The following is a 16,448-nucleotide window of genomic DNA, read 5'->3' on the forward strand; positions in this document are numbered from 1 at the left end:
CTAATTTGTAGCTTATCCAGTTAAATATAATTTTTCAACAAAAGCTATTTAACTTCCAAAAGCATTATAAAATCAGTTTTAAATTATTATTCTTTGGGGGAAAGAATAACTTTTTAGAAATTTGCTTTGGATAGTTTTCAGAATAGCTAAGCATGTGTAGAAATCTAAGAGATTGTAATGGATGATAAACTTTTATTCTAGAATCAGTGCAATTGAAATTTTACACTTTTTTTAGCCCTGTGTAATTTTATATAAAACCATAAAGTAATAGAGTTGTAATTTAGATCTCAAAGGGTTTCAGCTCTGTCCTAAACACATTTCTAAAAATTTAACAAAACAAACAAAAGAGCTTTGAATCTGACATTGTTAATACCAAGATAGTTGAAATGCCTTCCTGATTGTTAATGTCGACTAGTCTATGAATTACTGTCAGTATTTTTTCCTTCCTGATATTAAAACTGCCCACATCACATTTCACATGTCAAGAAAAATCAACTGTCTTTCTCCATGGAGTGAGACACAATCTGATAACATGCTCCAGAATAAGAATACAGAAGTAACTAAATTTCATGCTCTGTGAAACTGAACCGGAGGGTTCAGTGTTAGAAACTGCCTTTTGTGCCTTGGCAAGTACAGATGTTTTCTGCATATCATACTACATACAACTTATAAAGAGCTATATAAAGAGATGAGTGGTTTTAGGTTAGGTCACTTTTTAAAAGTTATTTTTTGGGTATAATTTGCCTGTCAGAGAAGTATCTTTAGATAGCTACAAAATTTATAAACACAGAGAAGAGAGTTAAATTCTTGAACTTCTTGAATACGGCTCTTCTAGTGTCTAGAGTGATGTGGTTTATCTCAAATAGGTAGAGTAGGGTCAGTAAACTTTTTCTGAAAGGGGCTAAATAGAAAATATTTTAGGCTTTGCAGACTATAGGTGGTCTCTGTCAAATGTTCTTTGTGTGTGTATGTTTTTTTAATCCCTTTAAAAATGTAAAAATTTTTCTGAGCTGGGATCCTTTCAAAAACAGGCCATGGGCCAGATTTGGCCTTCAGACTTTGGTTTGCCGGCCCTTGCTGTACATCAGTAATGTTCAATACAAATGTAACCTGAGTCACATATGTTACTTTTCAATTTTCTAGTAGTCACATGGTGGGTGGTGGTGCTATTTTTTGTTAAGAGTCTTGTAGTGGTATTTGACCTTCAAACTACAAATATGTGAATTAGGTAAAAATAAAAACTAACTTTAAAATAAATGAGAAGAAACCAGGATAGAAAGGGGCTAGGATATTGGAAGAGAACATCTACAAAGACAATGAAGTCACCAAGAATATGGCAGGAATTCGGCTGTATTAACAGGACTATGGGCAAGGAGCTGAAATCTTAATTTAAGAAGAAGAATAAATGATAACAAGGCACGTGAAGTTCAAATGGCATAAACCTCATAAAAAGGCTTACGAGAAAGATTTTTGCAAGACAGAGGAGGCCGTGTTCTAAAGTAGACTTTGCTGAGATGTAACAGTTCTGTCTAATACATTTTATTATAATATATGCCAACTACCATGCAAACTTCATATGTGCCTGACAGTGTGCTTTTAATAAAGAATTAAATCATCTGAAAGTACATTTATGATATCATGGACATTAATTTTCTATGTTGTGTTTCCATTAGTCCAAGAGCCCTTTCTGTGAGAAACTAATGGGAAGACCTACAGTTCATTCTAAGAAAGTTTATTCTCTGTTATTCTCTTATTCCTAGTCAACTTCTTGAAAATATAAGCGTTTATGACAAAAATAACTAGTCAAAGTTCAAGATCAGCCAAAGTTTTCTGCTATCATAATGTGACAAAACCAATTGAATTTTAAGTTTAGGTTCTTCCATTTCTTCTAATGTTGATTTGTAGTTACTGAACTAGACAGTGTGCCTGTTGATATTGTAGTCTTAAAAGAATTTATTTGTAAAGTATCATACACTGCTTTAGTGTTTTTTGTTTTTTTTTTTTTGAGACAGAGTCTCGCTCTGTCACCCAAGCTGGAGTGCAGTGGCGCGATCTCGGCTCAATGCAAACTCTGCTTCCCAGGTTCACGCCATTCTCCTGCCTCAGCCTCCCGAGTAGCTGGGACTACAGGTGCCCGCCACCACGCCTGGCTAATATTTTGTATTTTTAGTAGAGACAGAGTTTCACCGTGTTAGCCGGGATGGTCTCGATCTCCTGACCTCATGATCCACCTGCCTCGGCCTCCCAATGTGCTGGGATTACAGGTGTGAGCCATCATGCCCAGCCTAGATTTTTTTTAAGGAACAAGAATAAAGATGCCAAATTGTATGTGTTTGGTTTTTGTTTTTGTGATTACTATAGTACCATAGCCTTTCTTTCTATTACTCTATTATAATTTCCAAACTCTTCCAGTATTAAGAATTGGAAAACTTAAGACACCTTTCCTGGCCGGGCATGGTGGCTCACACCTGTAATCCCAGCACTTTGGAAGGCCAAAGCCAGTGGATCACCTGAGGTCAGGAGTTCGAGACCAGCCTGACCAACATGGTGAAATCCTGTCTCTACTAAAAATACAAAAATTAGCCAGGCGTGGTGGTGCATGCCTGTAATCCCAGCTACACGGGAGGCCGAGGCAGGAGAATCATTTGAATCTGGGAGATGGAGGTTGCAGTGAGCCGAGATCTCACCATTGCACTCCAGCCTGGACAACAGAGCAAGACGACTTCTCAAAAAAAAAAAGACACCTTTCCTAAATATTACATTATTTTTCTTTCTTTTCTACTCAAACTGCTTCTTCAAAATCATGGATAAATTTGATGCATTACAGGGTGGGAGGGAAGATACGGGTTTTTCACAAGTGATGAACCTGTAAACCTTAGAATTGCAAGGAACTGGTTAAGTGAAATTGGGAAGATTGCTACTAATGAAAGGTTTTTGAACTAATTTTAATGTGTTACAAAATGTGGTCCTGGTTATAACTTTTGAAAAGTTGAATACAAATGTGTTTCAACAATATGGAACATATTTTGCCTTTGTAATATTCAAATTAAGGAGACAGGTTGAAGCACGGGAAAAAGAAACCAGAGTTTAAGAGCGTTTATTTCCTTTCACCTGAGTTCAGAATATTCTGCCTGAAAGGAAATGGGAAGTAAGGACTGGCTTGAACAAGGTCAGTGCCTAAAAGGCCCAGTGACCTTCCTGCTGCCCAACAGAACACACGCCTCATCACTTCAGCAGGGCAGTGTAGATGAACTCTTGGCCAGTATCACTGAAATTCCGAATGGAAAGGGACGTGGGCACTGCCTTAGCTACCTTCACATGCTACTCTGATTAATTTATTTTTCTCTTTTTCCTGTTTTGTCTTTAGATTTTATAATCAATGGATAAAGTGGGGAAAATGTGGAATAACTTCAAATACAGGTGTCAGAATCTCTTCGGTCATGAGGGAGGAAGCCGTAGTGAAAATGTGGACATGAACTCCAACAGATGTTTGTCTGTCAGAGAGAAAAACATCAGCATAGGAGACTCAACTCCTCAGCAACAAAGCAGTCCCTTAAGAGAAAATGTTGCCTTACAACTGGGATTAAGCCCTTCAAAGAATTCTTCAAGGAGAAATCAAAATTGTGCCACAGAAATCCCTCAAATTGTTGAAATAAGCATCGAAAAGGATAATGATTCTTGTGTTACCCCAGGAACAAGACTTGCACGAAGAGATTCCTACTCTCGACATGCTCCATGGGGTGGGAAGAAAAAACATTCCTGTTCTACAAAGACCCAGAGTTCATTGGATGCTGATAAGAAGTTTGGTAGAACTCGAAGTGGACTTCAAAGGAGAGAGAGGCGCTACGGCGTAAGTTCTGTACACGACATGGACAGTGTTTCCAGCAGAACTGTAGGAAGTCGCTCTCTGAGACAGAGGTTGCAGGATACTGTGGGCTTGTGTTTTCCCATGAGAACTTACAGCAAGCAGTCAAAGCCTCTCTTTTCCAATAAAAGAAAAATCCATCTGTCTGAATTAATGCTTGAGAAATGCCCATTTCCTGCTGGCTCAGATTTAGCCCAAAAATGGCATTTGATTAAACAGCATACAGCTCCTGTGAGCCCACATTCAACATTTTTTGATACATTTGATCCATCTTTGGTTTCTACAGAAGATGAAGAAGATAGGCTTAGAGAGAGAAGGCGGCTTAGTATTGAAGAAGGGGTTGATCCCCCTCCCAATGCACAAATACATACATTTGAAGCTACTGCACAGGTTAATCCATTATATAAACTGGGACCAAAGTTAGCTCCTGGAATGACTGAAATAAGTGGGGACAGTTCTGCAATTCCACAAGCTAATTGTGACTCGGAAGAGGATACAACCACTCTGTGTTTGCAGTCACGGAGGCAGAAGCAGCGTCAGATATCTGGAGACAGCCATACCCATGTTAGCAGACAGGGAGCTTGGAAAGTCCACACACAGATTGATTACATACACTGCCTCGTGCCTGATTTGCTTCAAATTACAGGGAATCCCTGTTACTGGGGAGTGATGGACCGTTATGAAGCAGAAGCCCTTCTCGAAGGGAAACCCGAAGGCACGTTTTTGCTCAGGGACTCTGCGCAAGAGGACTACCTCTTCTCTGTGAGCTTCCGCCGCTACAACAGATCCCTGCATGCCCGAATTGAGCAGTGGAATCACAACTTTAGTTTCGATGCCCATGACCCCTGTGTATTTCACTCCTCCACTGTAACAGGACTTTTAGAACATTATAAAGATCCCAGTTCGTGCATGTTTTTTGAACCATTGCTTACTATATCACTAAATAGGACTTTTCCTTTTAGCCTGCAGTATATTTGTCGCGCGGTAATCTGCAGGTGCACTACGTATGATGGAATTGATGGGCTCCCTCTACCCTCCATGTTACAGGATTTTTTAAAAGAGTATCATTATAAACAGAAAGTTAGAGTTCGCTGGTTAGAACGAGAACCAGTCAAGGCAAAGTAAACTTTCCGGTCCCCAAAGGGTGTTAACTAGGTCCGCTTTCATGTGCATCAGACAGTACACCTATAGCAAGCACACGTAGCAGTGTTAGGCTTTTTCATACAGTATGTAAGCTTAGTGTTAGTATCTGTCAGATGCGACCTGCTGTTACTTATTCAGATAAACATGGTGCCTATTGGAACACCAGAGGATAGAGCTACAGGTGTTAAGTAAGACTACAAAAACATTTTGCCGATTTCGCTAACAGTTTGGTTTTTAATGGCTGTAGTGTTTGAGTGAGGCAACTCTGGGGCATTTGTTATGAAGAATTCTATTTCTTACTGAAGAACAAATTATTAATATTGGATGAGTATTTCAACAGTGTGACGAATGTTTGAAATTATTTTTTCTAAGAGTTTTTCTATAACCTTCCAAAAATAGTGATGTTTGTAGTTACTATAAATCAAGCTTTGGAAGTCCAAAAAGAATAAAAGACTGCCTTCCTTTTAGAAAATAATGCAATTTTCTGGCCACAAGGGCATAGTGCAGTTCACTTACGTGTTGATGTAGTTTATAATCAGACGCCTTTTCTCTTCTGCAAAAGGTACTGTTAAGTAAACCAGATTTTCTAAATAGTCATTCTTAAAATTTCAGACTTACAAAGCTAGTAGTAGAATTTTATTGAAAGGCCCTAGGTGTTAATTTTTTAAATGAGTGCTTTAACTTAAAACAGGCGTTTGGAATAGCTGCTGCAATGTAGTCTTGCGTGTGATTTTTTTTTTTTTAAGTTGATGTGCAGTCTAATTGTTGTTTCCTAAAAGTTGGATCTGTTCCTATGCCCAGGATGATTTTGTGAGCCATGAAGTACATGAGACTAGAAGATGCCCAAACAAGTCAGATAATAGTAACTACAGTGGTTGCTGATGTTGAGATATTGTTGAACTGTAATTAATAATTTGGATGGCAGAATTTGTCTCTTTTTTGTAAGCTCTCATAGCTGAATTGCTTAAGTATAATTTATAGAATTTCAGTGCAGTTAATTCTTAATGGAAAATCTGAAACCTAAATTGCAGATTTAAAAGGTACTGTACAACCATTATATCTGTAAATAACTTTACTTAGCACCTTTTTGTCACTTAGAATAATATGTACTACTACTTGAGTGAGCTCTTTTGGAAGTTATATCAAGTTCTAGTGTTTGCTTCTTAGTAACTGAACTGAATTTACAGTTCTGTCCTAGACATTTTGCACTACAGTAGCTGAATCCATTCTTGTGTCTTTTTGTTAATGTGCTCTGTACCACTGGTGAGTGCTCCATAGTTTCCTTACCTGCTGCTACAGAATGTTATTTTACATCCCTATGGCTATTGCCAAGGCTACAAAAAAGAAGAGCTATATTTGTATGCAACACTAACCCTTTGACTGCTAATGTATGTTTCTGCTTGCTGTGCCTTGTTATGGCTGCTTTTTTTGTGCTAATAAAGTATGTTTGGTGTTCTCCTTGTATATCTGCTGTTTTATACATTTGCAACAATTTCTCTTGTAAATGGAATGGTTTGGGGTTTTTAAATAAGCATTAACTAACAACCTTTTCATAGTTAATGCAGAGTTACTGTACAGTCTAATATTGACTTATCAAAATAAGCTAACTAAATTTAATGCTCTACATCTTATGAGTCATAATTATATATACTGTGGAGCAGTATAGTTACTGCAAATTACTGTACAGTTTAGGTTATAACAGAAAACTGACAGAGAAGTAATAAATCTATTGATTTCTCTGCTTATAAGTGAAAGATTGAAACTATCCAATGACATATTATAGTAAATGAGTATCTGTAACCTCCCACTGCATCAGAAGCAGGTTAAATGAAGTCTTGTGAATTTGTAATACATCAGTACCATTTATTGGTTTGGGGACCATCTCAATTAAAAATAAATGCCCAAAATGTAGAACTTTAACCAAAGACTTGTCCATTTTAAAGCAAAATGGGGATTGAAGGGACTTAGAATTTCTGTTGTTTCTAATTAAAGTCCCTGAAGATCATATACCAAAGTATTTGAGAACTTCATCCAAACCTACTTTAAAGCATTATGTGCAATTAAGTTGTTATGACATAATTATATCACATAATTGTTGGGTCTGTTTTCTTGAGCTTATAATGTACCTGGAAAATAAACCTCTTGAGAAACAAAAAGTTCATACTGATTATTGGAAAAGGACTATATATGTGAGCAAGATTGTGTTTTAGAGAGGAAACTTGAAACTCCAAGAAAGCACTTGATGTTTTTATATGCTTGTAGCAAATTGATGTTCTAACTGTAGTTTTATAGAAAGTATTAATGCTTTTATGTATTTCAAAACTTTCATATGTTAAATGGAAATTGTTTTAAATGTGTTTGAGTTTATGTAAGCATGTATACACTGTGCTAAAAGTCATTTATGTTTCAGTTTGTGTATAATATTAATATGCAATTTTTGGTTTAAATTTTTTTCTTAAAATATTAGTGGCTTACATTTTCAAAAACAAAAATCACCAGCATGAACTTGCACCTAAGTCTATATTCACTGTGTCCTTTTCTGAATCCCATTGTAGCCTGTCAACTAAATTTGAGTGTGTTATGGTCTTTTTAAAGTGCATTTAAATACAAACCAGGAATTTCTTTAGAAGTTGAGATACATCTTTATAGTTGAAATAATTAACCCAAGAAAAGGTTGCTTTGATTTGTACCCATTCTTATTCATTCTCTTCATTCTCTTCCACACACACACACACACACACACTCTCTCTCTCACACACACACCCCTCTCCCTTCGCCTATGTGTGTAAGTGTGTATGTATGCACATATATACATTTATGTTAATATTACCTTAGATGGCATTGCCACCTGATACAAAAACATTTAGAGATCTTATCCTATAGATACTACCTGAAGAGTATTCTTGTACTATTCAAATTTTATTATCTGCACTAAAAGTTTAGTCTTGCTACTTCAGCCTTGTTTATAATACAGTCACCTTACAAAGAGAAAGCGTTCATCTGTATTTTCTTTTCTGGCTAAACACAGTACAAAATATTTGAAGCAAAACAGCTTGGATTAAATAGTTACTAAGAGTTATCATTAAATTTATGTTTCTTAGACAAAACTTGAGCCCAAATAATCATTATAATCATTCCCCACACACCAATCTGTTTTTAGCTCTCATGTTTACATAAGATTTGTAATGGCTGGAACCATAAGAACTGATACTTGAATTTTAAGCTTCATTTGACAAAATCCAAAGCTTAAGAATTTTTTTATTTCACATTTTGATCTGGTTGCTATTTATGTTTATTTCAAATCTTTCTTTTCTCTCTGGCATTAAGCACTAATTTGGTAAGTTTTATTGAGACTGGTCTTAGATCTCCTATTTTTATAGCAAATACTGCTTTTTAGTCAAGCCAAAGAGCCTATGATTGAATCAAGACCTTCCTTTTTTTTTTTTTTTTTTTTTGGTGACAAGAGTCTCACTCTTGTCACCCAGGCTGGAGTGCAGTGGCCCGATCTTGGCTTACTGCAACCTCTGCCTTCTAGGTTCAAGTGATTCTCCTGCCTCAGCCTCCTGAGCAGCTGGGATTACAGGTGCCCACCACCACGGCTGGCTAATTTTTGTATTTTTAGTAGTGACGGGGTTTCACCATGTTGACCAGACTGGTCTTGAACTCCTGACCTCAGGGGATCTGCCTACCTCAGCCTCCCAAAGTGCTGGGATTACAGGTGTGAGCCACCGCGCCTGGCCATAGGACCCTCCTAAGAAGGATACAGAACCAGGTCCGCCTTTGACAGTGTTAACATAAAGCAAATAGCACTGATTTGTTTGCTTACCTGTACCCCAGCACATACAGTTTTACTTAGATGAAATTAGATAGAAATGCATACCAAGGGCTGACTTGAGGGTAAGAAAGTTCCAAAGAGGGCAGTGCTGCTTGGCCCATGTGCATAAAAGCTACCTATATTTGAGGCTCTGGTTTTGTTGTATAATTTTGCAACAGCTGATCCAGAACATAAGACTTTTAAAATAGTATATTCTAAAGAGGTTTGGGGTGGAAATTTTGTGGGAGGTAGCTGGTTATTTGTTGGGGATGGGAGGAGAGGTTGCTATTGCAAAGTATAGGTGAGTTGGAGCAACTGTTTTGTTTTCATGCCCTGGACGCTTTATTGAACATTAAGACTCTCTTCAGCCATGCAGTCAACAAATATTTATTGAAGACCCGTGTGCCACTCACTATTTTAAGTATTGGGTGTACATTGGGGTACAAGACCAAGCTTTACTGCCTTCCAGAGTTTATTGAATTATAGTAGATAAGACAGCAATGAAATGGTAATTTCCGAAGCTATGAGTAAAATGAGGCAGAATATGGTGGTGGAGGGACTGGGGCACAATTTTATAGGTTCGTAAGCTTGAATGATAAGAAAATTAGACCAAGATCAAAGAACAAACGTTTGAGATGAAGAGAACAATAAAACTAGTCCCCAAAGCACAAATGGAATTATTTGCTGAGAAATAAAGAATGCCGGTAAGGTAAGTCCATTGAGTGGAGGAGAATAGTGGGTGATGAAGTTCTAGAGATTGGCAAGAGCCTGACCATTTAGGGCTATACACCTACAGTGAGGGATTTAGGATGTTGTTTTGAGTGTGATGGGAAGCCACTGGAGAGTTTTAAGCAAAGGAGATGTGTGGTGTGTTGTAAATTTCACTGGTCAGTGGAGAAAAGACTAGAGGAACAAGGTAAGGAAGACTTTTATAGTCATCCAGGTGAGAGATGGTGGGACCTTGGACTGGGGTGATAGTCATGGGGAGAAGTCAGAATTGGGGTATGTTTTAGTGATAGAGCTGATAAGAGTTGGTGATGGATTAGATGTGAACAAGAAGAAAAAGATCAAAAGATGACTCCAATGTTTGGTGTGAGAGGGGTGGTGCTGCCATTACTGCGATTTAAGAAAACCAATGGAGGAGCAAATTGGAGGGTATAAATCAAATCCTGCCTTGAACATAATTGAGTTTTGAGATTCCTATTAATAATTCTAACAGACATTGTGTAGTAGGCAGTTGGACATATGAGTGTAGAGTTTAGGGGAGAAAATTAAAATGTGGAATCACTAGGCCAGGCATGGTGGCTGACACCTGTAACCCCAGCACTTTTGGGAGGCCAAGGCAGAAGAATCACTTGAGCCCCAGATTTTGAGACCAGCCTGGGCAATGTAGCAAGACCCCATCTCTACAAAATAAAAATTAGCTGGGTGGGTTGCCATGCGCCTGTAGTCTCAGCTACTTGAGAGGCTGAGGCAGGAGGATCACTTGAGACAGAGCCAGCTCCTGTCTCTAAAAAAAGTATTAAAAATGAAATGGGGAATCACTATATTGATAGTATTTGAAGCCACAGAACAGGATGCAACAGCTAGGTATTTTGCATGAGATTAAGAATTTCTTTGGAGGAAATAATTATGACAACATTTAGTTTGTCAATTCAAGATTCTGTATCATTAGATGTTTTTAAAAGCCATCTGCTTTCAATAGAGGACTTGTCTTCCAAAAAGTTTTAAGATACTGGGATCAAACCTTGCGCTGAATCTTAAAACTTGATCCATGTCAAATTTGGTTGTCATGCTTTCCATGTCAGATTTGCTTGTGTATCTTTTTTAGTGTGAGTTTTTTATGATAAATCCAAGTTCGTTATGGAATATTTAAGAAGTACTAAAGATTATAAACGAACTTACCAAAAAACATTCATACTGTTAACTGAACATTTAGACTCTGACCATTCATTCCACAAATATTAATTGAAGACCCATGTGCCAGTCACAATTTTAGGTAACGGGTATGTATTGAGGTACATTACTACGACCAACCCTACTCCTGCCCCTTCCAACTCCCATTTTGAAATTTTCCAGAGGTAACTGCTATTAATATTTGGTACATTCCGTTTCTTTTTTTTTTTTTTTTTCATGTATTTTTAACAGTTTAAAAAAATCACATAAAAGATAAAGTTGTACATCTTGAGTCAGTTACTGAAGGATTTTTTTGAAATAGGATTTCAGTAGAAGATTAAGACCCTTACTTTACTAAGTTTATAAACTGGTGGGGATGTAGGCAAATATATAAATGTATGGTTATGAGAATATATGGAAATAAAGTAATTAAGTAAAAACTGGTTTCATTGGTGATAAGGAGAAACAGAAAAGTGACCCAAGTGGAGTAGGGATGATTGGAAAGGTATTGGGTTTCTTTTATTACAAGAATGAGAATTTCATTTAGCAGAAGATGATGGAGAGGCCAGGTGCAGAAGTAAGAGTGGCAGGTAGCAAGAGAAGAGGGGCAGGATTGAGGTGGAGGAATCAGGTGCTTGTAGCATACGCTGGACTGAACAGTCTGAAATTATCTAGGCTCTGCAGCAAGGAAGAATTACAAATTATGGCAGCAGCTGTAAGACAGCCTATAACCGAGAGGGACTGGAGTTAGGAAGTCCTGTGAAATTTGCCTAGATCAGGTCGCTAGCACTGGAATCAAACAGGACCACATACAGAAGAAAAATCAGCATAATTTTCAGTAAGGAAAAGCAAGCAGTATGCGTGCCTAGGAGACTTCTAGTTAAATAAGTCATAGTTTCTCCAAATTTAAGCAAATCATAAGCCAACAGTAAAGATAATCATAAGTTTACAGTAAAGTAAGACATGTATATTGGATATTATGGATATCCAATTATGGATAACATTTTAAAAGACATTTTAATGCAAAAAGTAAATATTCGATCAAATAAGGAAAACATCACTACTAACTATGCTTACGTTAGAGAAAATAGGATAACTTTTCTATGGATAACATTTTAATTATGGATAACATTTTAAAAGGCATATTTTAATGCAAAACATATAAGATGTGATTAAATAAGGAAAACTGTCACTGCTAACTCTGCTTAAGTAGAGAAAATAGGAACATGAAAAAAAGTTAAAGCAACATCAAAAAAACTTTTACTTGACAAAAATGCTAAGAAAAGGTGGCACAACCTTAAATCTTAAGAGGGAGTTACTGAATTTAATCCCCAAAACACTATTATAATTGATGCAGTTTTTCTCATTTCTCAATTATACTAAGTATGAAAACTGCTTTGAATTTTTTAAATTTATTTTTATTTTTATGTTTTTGAAGACAGAGCCTCCCTCTGTCGCCCACCCTGGAGCGCAGTGGCATGATCTCGGCTCACTGCAACCTCTGCCTCCCAGGTTGAAGCAATTCTCGTGCCTCAGCCTCCAGGTAGCTGGGACTACAGGCGGGCACCACCATGCCCGGCTAATTTTTTGCATTTTAGTAGAGACGGGGTTTCACCATGTTGGCCAGGCTGGTCTCAAACTCCTGAGCTCAGGCAGTCCACCCATTTCGGCCTCCCAAAGTGCTAGGATTACAGGCGTGAGCCACTGCACCCGGCCTGCTTTGAACTTTTGTTGCTTAGTAGTAGTATATTTAGAAATATATAGCATTACTGCCTGACATTTCTTTTTCTGGGTATTTTTACTGAATATTCCTTCCCAGCTAGCAACCCAAGATTTTAGGGTTGTTTTTGTCTTTTACCTAATGTAAATCTATCATTACACTGAATGGTTTAATTTCTTCTTACCTGTCTTTAATATATAAATAATCATGCCCTTAATCCTACCTAACATTTTATTTCCTTTAATTTACAAAGGGTGAATTATTTTAAATTTATTGTGCTTTTCTTAACCCTTTAAGTCATTTTTTAAAATTGAACTTGAATACTTAATTTTTGTTGTTGTTGTTGTTGTTTTTTGAGACGGAGTCTCGCTCTGTCGCCCAGGCTGGAGTGCAATGGTGCTATCTCGGCTCACTGCAAGCTCCGCCTCCCGGGTTCACGCCATTCTCCTGCCTCAGCCTCCATTCTCCTGCCTCAGCCTCCCGAGTGACTGGGACTACAGGCGCCCGCCACCACGCCCGGCTAATGTTTTGTTTTTTTTAGTAGAGACGGGGTTTCACCGTGTTAGCCAGGATGGTCTCTATCTCCTGACCTCGTGATCTGCCCACCTTGGCCTCCCAGTGTGCTGGGATTACAGGCGTGAGCCACCGTGCCAGGCCGAACTTGAATACTTTAAAGCTTTGCACCTAATTTAAAAAGTATTTTTAAGTACCTTTGGGTGTAATTGCAACAGCATTAAATTTTAATGGCACTAAAGGAATAGAGAAATATTTGGGTATAGTAATTCCAACACTGAATGATATAAATTTACAAATTGTGTCTTTAAAATATTGTGTTAACTTTTAGCAATTTCTTTCCCAATGATGAGAACAGAACTGATAGGCTAAAATTAATTTCTAGAATTTAGCTATGCTAAGTTTCTCAATCCTTCAAACAGATAATTTGAGAGGCCGTATAGTTTATTGGTGATATAAGCAAAATAAATATAAGGGCCTACATGTGGTCTATAAACAATTCTGTCAGAGGCTGGGCAATGTACTTACAATAATCCTGGGGGAAAGCTGCCACAGTAGTTTCCCGATCACCAAACGAGCCACATATAACTTGATGCAACAGGCAGATTATTGTGTAATATAGAGGATTTAACTGAGCAGCCTGGGTCTCATCCTATACTTTTTTATTTTTTATTTTTATGTTTATTTTTATTTTTTGAGATGGAGTCTCGCTCCGTCATCCAGTCTGGAGTGCAGTGGTGTGATCTTGGCTCACTTGCAACCTCTGCCTCCCAGGTTCAAGAGATTCTTCCACCTCAGCCTCCCTAGTAATTGGGATTACAGGCACACACCACCATGCCCAGCTAATTTTCGTATTTTTAATAGAAATGTGGTTTCACTATGTCGGCCAGGCTGGTCTCGAACTCCTGACCTCAGGTGATCCGCCCACCTTGGCCCCCAAAGTGCTGGGATTACAGGTGTGAGCCACTGTGCCAGCCTTTATATTGTCTTGGATACCTGGCTTAGAGGGATTAGATAACTTGTCCAAGGCCATAGAGAGAATATTGGAGCTAGATTTCAAACACTGGTCTGAGACCAGAGCCTAAGCGCTGATCGATTATACTTTGCTCTTTGGATTCTAATTTTGTCAACCAAATTAACATTTCTTTCAATGCTTTGTTCTCTTTTATTGTATTTCAAAACAATCGGCTATACATAACTGATAAAAATGGATTCTAAACCATTGGTAAAAGAGTTGAAAGAACTGGCCACTAGAATCTCCTTCATTCATCTTCTCCAGTTTATTTGGGGAGTGCCACTGCCGATTTCTCCAACTTTAATCTAGTACAACTATCCCCCTTACTCGCCACTCTCCTGACACGCTGGCCGTCTTTCAAAGCTCCCTTATTGCAGTATCTTTCCCACCTCTGGGCTTTTGCACACGCTACCCCTCCTGAAACTGTCCTCTTCCCACTCTTCCTTGTAGCAAGGTAGATTCCTTTCATTCTTTACACCTGAGCTTAAGTACCTCCTCCTCAGAGAGACGTGCTCATGCTATTTAAAGGAGATTGCCCCCCCAACCATTCTCTTATCTCTGCCCTGCCTCTGTTTTCTTTATCGTCTGTATTACAAAAAACTTGCGCATATGTTATTTATTTGGGCTTTTGGGTCTTGACTGTCCCTCTTGAGAAACTGAGGACAGAGACCATATCTATCACTTGCTGTTTTATCCTCAATGCCTAGTATAGTGCTTAATACAGAGCGGGTATTTATTAGGTTGGTGCAACGTTGCAGTTTTCGCCATTACTTCTAATGTCAAAAACCACAGTTTTGCACCAACCCAATTATTTGTTAAATGAACAAATAATTAATTCATTTGTATTTATTTCTCCTGTCTACCCACAAAAAAGTCATGAAACCCTTATTGCTTGTCCTTCTAAAATCTAGATTGCTTCACATATTTCCACAATCTCCCACTTATTCTATGAAAAATAAGATAAGATTAATCTGACATGAATTATTCTTGGTGAACCCATGCTGGTTCTTGGAGATTACACTTTTTCCCCTAAATACTCACAGGCCCTACCTTTAATCATCCATCCCAGAATGCTGTCCAGGATGATGTCAAGTTCATCAGTCTGCAGGTTGTGGGACCACCTGACTCCCCTTGTTTAAAGATGAGAATCGCCTCTCTCTGGTCTTCTAGCCTGCCTTTCATTTGCCTCAGCGCCTCTGATGACAACCAGCAGAGACTTTATTTGGAGACTCTTAGTTCTCTAGAAGAAATTAATCCAGGCCAGGACATTGTAACATTTATAGTAACTATGTTTTTTTTCTAGAATCCCCTCACCCATTCAGACCATTGATTCCTTCTTGCCAGCTTTTCTGCCTTTTTCCAGAAAAAGTAGAAGTGTAATAGGAATTGGATAGCTGAGCTTTCCATCATTTATCAACGTTATATCATTTACCATTTCCTTGATAGTCTGTCTCAGACATAACTAAAACCGTGTGTGTGTGTGTGTGTGTGTGTTTGTAATCAAAATACTTTCCAAACGTAATAAGATCAGATATCTTTATAAATGCTTTTTAAAATGTGCCACGCTGTCTAGCAAAAACAGGTAATTCTAAAATAGCTCCTCTTGAAAAGTCTGCATTTTAAGATAAAATACACTTTTATAGCTGCTATAAGTACAACTAGATATTTAAAAGAATGCAGAGTGATATTTTTCACTAAAGTTAGAAAATTGAAAATTTGCCACATCTGAAACTTTAGAAAGTGTTTAGGAGTAGGCCGGGCACAGTGCCTCACGCCTGTAATCCCAGCACTTTGGGAGGCCAAGGCAGGTGGATCACCTGAGGTCAGGAGTTCAAGACCAGCTTGGCCAACATGGTAAAACCCTGTCTCTACTAAAAATACAAAAATTAGCTGGACATGGTGGTGGGCGCCCGTAATCCCAGCTACTCGGGGATCTGAGGCAGGAGAATTGCTTGAACCTGGGAGGCAGAGGCTGCTGTCAGCCGAGATTGCGCCACTGCACTCCAGCCTAGATGACAGAGTGAGACTCTGTCTCAAAAAAAAAAAAAAAAAAAAAAAAAGAAAAGAAAGAAAGAAAAAGAAAAGAAAGTGTTTAGGAGGAGATTTCTTATGAAAAAAAAAAAAAAATCTAGATTGTGTTCTCTACCTGAGTATCCAGAATACAGGGCCCGATGAGTGATAAAATTAAATGGACAAATCTGTTTTTCCTTCTTCACCTGTTTCCTCAATCTTGTTTTCACACTCAAATATTTTTCTCCTTTATACATTAAGAGATTTTTTATTTATACATATTCTTTTTCAAATTTCTTTGGGTAATTTTTTTGTGAATTCCAACACAAAGGGGTGTGTGTATTATAAATACAAAAATAAAAAGTGATTGCTTTTATACTAGCATCTTAAAACCATTTAGAACTTCAGTAAAACCATGAAAAAGTGCTGCTTTGGAAATGGAGAAATACTCGAAAGTGTGGTGTGATGTTTT

The 16,448-nt window shown here is 37.9% G+C and overlaps 1 protein-coding gene across 3 annotated transcripts in view; it reads left to right on the forward strand.

Moving 5' to 3' along the window:
- SOCS5 (suppressor of cytokine signaling 5) overlaps positions 1-6,472 on the forward strand; it is a 62,976-nt gene extending 56,504 nt beyond the window's left edge. For all 3 annotated transcript variants that reach the window (XM_007970739.3, XM_007970736.3, XM_007970738.3), the window contains exon 2: positions 3,368-6,472. In XM_007970739.3, coding sequence (XP_007968930.1) covers positions 3,380-4,990 — 1,611 coding nt within the window. In that variant the 5' untranslated portion in view covers positions 3,368-3,379 and the 3' untranslated portion in view covers positions 4,991-6,472. The remainder of the gene's footprint in view (positions 1-3,367) is intronic.
- The last annotated feature ends 9,976 nt before the right edge of the window (positions 6,473-16,448 follow it).

The sequence above is a fragment of the Chlorocebus sabaeus genome, chromosome 14, assembly GCF_047675955.1.
Source record: "Chlorocebus sabaeus isolate Y175 chromosome 14, mChlSab1.0.hap1, whole genome shotgun sequence".
Lineage (NCBI taxonomy): Eukaryota > Metazoa > Chordata > Mammalia > Primates > Cercopithecidae > Chlorocebus > Chlorocebus sabaeus.